Genomic DNA, 6,897 nt, shown 5'->3' with positions numbered 1-6,897 from the left:
GGATGTTGGGTGTGTAGGTGTGTGAGTGTGTGGATGTTGGGTGTGTGGGTGTGTGGGTGTTGGGTGTGTGGGTGTATGGGTGCTGGGTGTGTGAGGGTGGGTAAGTGCAGATGCTTTCAGGCCCCAGAAATGTCAGATCCCCCTGGATCTGGAGTTCCTGGTGGTTGTGAGCACCCAACCACCCACACACACCATGTGGGTGCTGGGAACCGAACTCGTGTTCTCTGAAAGAGCAGTCCGGACTCTTAACTGCTGAGCAGGACCTTGATATTTAAAAATCAATTTTACTTTCTGAAAACTTTTTTTTCCTGCTTAAAATGGATGAGACTGAAACTATATTTTGGTTTGAAATTGTAGTTAAGTTCTGTCAGTTCATCAATGACTCTAAAATCAGGTGGTGGTGGATTAGTTTCTCCACTTAAAGTTTTGACAAACTCATTTCCTTTTTTGTATGCTTTATGTCAGTATTGTGATGTGCACCTTAGCCTTCCCTGCTGCTCAAGGTGACCTCACCATACTCAGTCTCACTGCACCCCTCTTCTTTTTCCTGAGAGTGGACAGAAGCCCAATTTTACAAGATTCTACGAGACATGTTACAAATCTTTTAAGTTCCAAATGTTCACCGAGTCCTGGTCAGCCAATTCTTGATTTTCAGATGTGAGGCTTCTCTGAAGTAGAGGGCTGTACCTCAGTAGCTGCTTGGGAAGATTAAAGACGTAATGGGTGAAGTACCATCGCGTTGCAGATTATCGGGATAAAATTGTGACCTAATGTGCCATCGTTCCCAAGTAGCCGATGAGGCCTACAGATGATCCTCTGAAGTTGGCCTAACTCAAGAGCGTGAAAAGAAATAAGATTCCCTCTTAACTGTTTTAACTAAATCAGTAGTTGAAAACTTTGGAGCCCACTAATAGTTATTTTAGAAATCTGTTAAAAATATCCACCATTCTTTTAAAGATAAAAAGAAAATTTTATGGGAGTAAGGCAGTTCGTGACTATAGAGGTACAACTATATTTTTCAACACCTAAATAAAGCAGTCATTCAAAATAAGCGTTCACAAAAAAATGAAAATAGTTGTTCTAAGTAAATAATTTCTAGAACTAAGGTGCTATGAAATGAACCAAAGTTCTGCCCAAATGAGATGTTTTAGACTATCTTTCCAAATACCTGGATTTTTTTTAGCTTAAGATTGGAATTAAAATACACAGAATATAAATCACACAAAGAAAGGTTTATATGATTACCAAAAAAATATGAATCACATGAGTAAAAAATTTGGGATACACTGTAGAGTGTAAGATAAAATATGTAACAAGCGGAGCAGAAAGCCTTAAAACACCCAATTTGCACAAACATATGTGTGCAGGACACAGGTGCATTTCACTTAGAAATTCATATGATGCATGAGTTTAACAGTTTAAATATGCTGATTCCAGACTCTATAACACAATAAGGAAAAATAGCCATGCACCAATTAACAAGTTATGTTAGCAACTGCAAATTACTTTCATTCAAATAATAAAACCGTTCCCTTAAAAGGAATTAAGCTTGTGGTGTATTTTCTAAATATGTCTGATGATTGTATTTCTGTATTTGAAAGGCCACCGCATTGTGCTTTCTCTGAACAGAAGTTTTTAAAAAGCAACCAGTTGAATGGCAAGCACTTACACTCACAAAAATAGTAACTTTAATTATTGCAACAAGGTAGCCTTGGTACTCTATCCTTTTAAACACTAAATGGTCTGTTTATGCATTAGGAAATTGATTCTCCTGCAGTCCCCCTATCATATCACTTGTGAAAAATGATGGAGTAAAAATGTGGAGTCAAGAAACGACTGTAGTGATGCTGGATCAGCAAAATGCAATAAAATTCCCCCTTTCTATCTCATCACCAATTTGATTCTACTGGAAGTTATTATTGTTCCTCCTTCAGTCAGTATTTCTGAGCCTGTTCCTCATGGCTAATGGAATACTTCCTCTGCTTTCTGCCACCAAAATAACAGGGATTCTGTTCTCTTCACATATCATGGTAAATTGCCTTCTGAAAGCTGATCTACTGGGGCAGACTCATGTAGATTGCCTGGCCTCTTCTTCACAGTAGTGACTGAGTAAAGCCAGTTATACAGTGGGCAGGATCTTAGATGACATGAACTCACAGGTGTTTAAAAGGCTTTCTGTCCCAAAGCCTATCATCTGTTACCCAGAGATATTAGCTCTCCTAAGCAAAAAGGGGGGAAAAATTATCTTTCTGAAGTTTTAAGTAAAGCTGGAAGAATTTAGCATTCACAATAATCTGTTAATTGAATGGATGACAGGAAGAGGAGTTGCAAACACATAATAATTATGCATAATTATGTGTGTGAGGAAGAGGTATTACCACAGGAGAGAAGGGTGTAGAATTCAACTCAGCCTTCACACATCTCTCAGAACTGAGCTGGTCCCTAGAAGAAACAGAGCATCACTGGGCGTGGCAGGGAAGAGAAAGGGCTACATGACTGACCACCTAGACTCCCATTTTCTTTCCAATCATGAGGAAATTTCAGCAACAGCAAAAACAACAAAAAATTTGCAGATTTGAAGTATGGAAATCCCATTGGGAAGTTGAGCATATTTTCAGACTTGTATTCCCTGCAAAAAGAAATTCTAGACAACAAAAGCATTCTAATTCTGAGACCTTTCAAATTCAACGTGAAGTGTGTGGTACCTTTTGGCTGAACCGTGTATTGTGGTGTATTTGTGAGACGAGATCACAGTTTGTCTATGACTAACAGTGCCATAAAGAGTCTCGTATAACGGAATTTTAAAATATACAGGAAGGAGATACCTTTTTGTTATAAGGTAGCAGCTCATTAAATAAGCTGCTGCTAGAAGTAAACACTTACTACTTAAATGTTATAAATCTTGACAATTCTGATTCAAATGCTGTAGTATCTATTACTGCCTTTGTTTCAAACCAACATAAAACCTTTAAATAAATATAACTCAGGCAAGAATGCATTATTTTGGACCACTTTTATTATATACGTCACACAGCCCAAGCCTCGGACAGCAGCTGACATCTCCATTAACGGTCTATCACGGGCCCTGTTCTACACTCCAGCTCTGTCTCAATGCAGGCTTTAGGAGGAAAACTCAAAAACTACCAGCTCTCCACCCAAATGCCATTCATCCAGATCCCTGGGCTCTGTGGAAATCCAAGACAAACTCATTTTTTTCCTGACATAAGTGCTGCATTTAAAAGATTTAGAAGGTTAGAAAGAAATTCTCCAGCCAACATTTTACAGCTTTCCTGGCCTAAGCAAGCTTTTGGCCAAATGACCTGCTTTCAGTGTGCATCAAAACGGGTCAAACGCAAACATATTGTTTTCCTATAGTGAGTCAATTCTTTACAGATGCTATTTTTTTCCATTTCCAAAAGTTTAAAATTTAAAAGCCATATATAAGTATTACTTCAGTATTAAGCATTTCTCCTACCTGTAGAGCATTTCACAGGAAAAACACTTACTGCAGGCCTGGAGTTATGTAGCTAGTTCCCAGATCTAAAACTTGGATACAGTTATTTAACGGGAATTTAAAATGACATTACCCTCTCTAATAATGACCTTTCAAGTTACATAATAAAATCTCTCCACCTTTTCTGGTGGCATAAAAGAGGTACTAGGGACCTGTTCCTACAATGTCCAACATGAAGTAACACATTCTACCCTTTTCAGGTTCCGTGATGTGATTACAGTCAGGATTAGGTCCACCTGCTAACGTTACAGCAAAAACAAAAGCCACAGAAGACATAAGTCTTATTTATGCTTTCTGGACTGGTTCTGTACAAAGGATCTGTGCGGTAGGGAGAGTCTCTTTGTCACCAGAGGCTTTCTTCACAGCTTGACAGAGGCACCTTGTAGACCAGCCTGCCTTCAGCGACCCACCACAGGCACAGCTAACCGGTTAAGGGCACACCAACAGACAAGTCTCCGTCCATCTGGGGGTTAGCTCTGGGCTATCATCATGCGGGCTGCTCCTTCCACTTCAAAGATTTCCGCGATCTCAGAAAGATCACCAGATAATTCTCAGAAAGGGAGCACACAGAAGCCCCTTTACTAAAGAGGCTAGTTATAGAAATTAATTTTCTAAAATTAATTATACAATTCCACAGACAAGGCTGCCACCACACCATAAGAAAGTTGTTAAAGCACCGCTTTAAACATCTAGGATGAACGTCTTCAGAGGAAGTATTTGGGGGCAGAAGGGAAGGATTTGTTGACAGAAAACTCAAGTGTTCCTGTAAATTTTTCACATGCAAATCAATGTGCTGAGCCAGCCAGGCACACATGACCTGCTCTGTCAACACCTGTAGCCTGTGGTAGACAGCATCTGCGGGTGGCAGAGTTCACTCAACGACAGTGCCTGCCTCCTCAGGTATAAACCTCTTGGGGAGATCTTTCCCAGTTTAACAGTGTGTATCATTATTTAAGAAGTCCCAGTACGAAAACAAAAAGTAAACTTCTTTTTTTTTCCCCCACAAATTCCAGTCGATTTAAAAATATAGGTACGACATTACATTACTCTTCCCGCAGCTAATTTTTTTTTTTTTTAAGCTCAGTGGAGGACTGCATAACGATCCTTTTGGAGAGGGTTCCGCTTTGGGTGAGTGGCTTGCAGCCCCTTCCAGGGAATTAAGGCTGTGTAGACACAAGTCACTGGTAAAGCGTCGCCCAGACAATATCAGTTACTGATATTTCAAACGACCCTGCAGAAGAATAAAGGGCTGAAAGCAAGCAGCCGCTCTGCTTCTCGGGGGTTGCCTGAAGCTCGCTAAATCGCGGGAGGACTCCGGGCGGCCGAGCTGCGGGAACTTTTAGCCGGCCGGCGGCGCGGGCAAGCCCCCCGACCAAAGCGCTCCAGTCTGCGGGCAGCTGGCCTGCAGAGCCCAGTGACAAGCCCACTGGGGACCCACCAGGGGGGACCCGGAACCGGGACAGAAATCCGCTAAGTACCGGGGTTATGAAACCACGATGCGCAGGTTTGCCGGCTGCGTGGGGGGGTGGGGGACGGGGGGGGGGCGCGGACGGTGCCCAGGGCTCTGCCCGGCGCGTCACACAGGCACCGGTTCATTCCGAGACGTCGTAGGGGACCGCTGAAATCCCAACTCGGGACTCCAGTCTCCACTAACTTTGCGCCCTCTCCCCGGGGCAGCGCACCCCGCGGAGGCAGGAGGCTGTCCGGGTCCCCCATCCGGACGGCCCCTGGGAAGAAGGAGGAGGAGGATGGCAAGCCGCGCTCGCGGACCACCGCGGCGCGCAGGGATGCCGCGGTACCTACCGTGGTATTCCTGTCCCGGTACGTAGTAGGTGGGGTTGCCCGCAAGGTGCAGGGAAATGAGCACCTCGCCCTGCTCCCCGTCCCCTTCCAGCTCCCCGTGGTGGGTGCACAGGAAGAAGAAGGGCGAGAAGCGCGGGTAGTAGCCCGCGGCCGCGCGCGCCCTCAGCGCCGCCAGCAGCAGCCCGGCCAGGACGAGGGTCCGCGGTGCCCAGCGGCCGCGCTCCATGCCGCCGCGCTCCGTGTCGCCGCGCGCCCCGCGCGCTCTCTCATTCAGTTTTGGAGCCACCCGCGGGCGACGAGCCGCGCGCAGGGGAGGCGAGCCGGTGGCGGGCCCGAGCCGAGCGGCTCCTCCCGGCGGCCGAGCCCGCGGGGAAGTTGGCGGAGGGGTGGGGGGGAGAGGACGGACCTCGGCTCCCGAAGTTACTTTGAGCCGCGGGAGCGACAGCGACGGGGAGGGGGGGGAACAGGGACACCCCGCCGGGTCTCCCACAGCGCCGCCGCCCGTGTGTCCGCGACGCCCCTCTGCCGGGCCTGGGAAAGCGCCCGCCCCCTCCACACCTTCTTAAAGCCCCGGGCGCCGCCCCCTCCTCCCTCCCCCCTCCTCGTCCCCCTCTCCCTCCCCCCGCCGCCGGCGCCACACGTGTCCCGGCCGCGCCCCCGCCCCCGCGCCCGTCCCCGCCCCTCGGGCTCCGTGCGCACCTCGGGCTGCGCGCGGCGCACACGCGTCTCCCGCCCACGCCCCGCACGGCCCGGGGAGGCCGGGGCTGCCCGGCCGCCGCGCTGCTAGGGCGCCGAGCGGCCGCGGACCGACGGGCGGCCCCGGGGACGGCGGTGCCCCCACCCCCACCCCCGTCCCCCGGGCTGGCGAGGACGATGCGCCGGGGAGGCCGAGGGCGGCGGGGACCGGCGCGCGCCGTTCTTTGTCTGCGCCGGCTGCGCCCCGCAGCCCCGCAGCCCCCCCAGGCCGGCGCTCGTCTTCCGCGCCGCGACGGTGCCCCGCGCGCCCTGCCCAGCCGGGCCTCCTGGCCCCGCCGCCGCCGCCCCCCTGCCCGGGGCCTCCTGGGCAGCCGGGCTGAGAGGGAGGTTGGGTGACAGTGGGATCGCCACCCGGAGTGGCGCGGGGCCCGATGGTCGGGCTGCTCGGCCGTGGGGACTGTGGAAGGGGGACACCCGTCAGGCGCGCTTTTCTGGACTCTGCCGTTACGCGTGGCTGTTTAGACTCCTGGGGTGGGTACGGGGGCAGTGAATTTTGAAGTCCGAGTTTATTTCTTTTAAGTGCCGAGAATGACCGCTGTCCCTGCGGTGGGGGAGGGGAAGGCGTGCAGAGGAGTGGCTGGCAGCGCCGATGAGGCGGGCGGTAATGAGCCACCGCTCGCAGGACTGCGGGGAAGTGAAATCATCCAAAAGCACGTTGTTTTTTTGTTTTTTTTTTTTTTTTTTTTTTTTTTTTTTAAAAACCAGTACGGCTGGCAGGAGCCCTGCGGCACCCAGGGAACAGGGCTGCCGGGTTTCAATGCTTTTCTCTACCCTCCCAGGCCGGGATATGCAAGCCTGCTGGTAAAGAAACCCAGAAATGGTAA

General features: G+C 49.6%; 1 protein-coding gene across 1 annotated transcript in view; it reads right to left on the bottom strand.

The window, feature by feature from the left end:
* The window catches only part of Reln (reelin), a 423,857-nt gene extending 418,032 nt beyond the window's left edge, over positions 1 to 5,825 (bottom strand). The window contains exon 1 of the mRNA XM_055612891.1: positions 5,318 to 5,825. Within this exon, the coding sequence (XP_055468866.1) occupies positions 5,318 to 5,543 (226 nt within the window). The 5' untranslated portion in view covers positions 5,544 to 5,825. The remainder of the gene's footprint in view (positions 1 to 5,317) is intronic.
* Positions 5,826 to 6,897: the final 1,072 nt, after the last annotated feature.

The sequence above is a fragment of the Psammomys obesus genome, unplaced genomic scaffold (genome assembly GCF_907164565.1).
Source record: "Psammomys obesus unplaced genomic scaffold, mPsaObe1.curated_primary_1811, whole genome shotgun sequence".
Taxonomy (NCBI): Eukaryota; Metazoa; Chordata; class Mammalia; order Rodentia; family Muridae; genus Psammomys; species Psammomys obesus.
The sequence above is the reverse complement of the archived record's forward strand: the minus strand, read 5'-3'. Positions and strand labels throughout refer to the sequence as shown.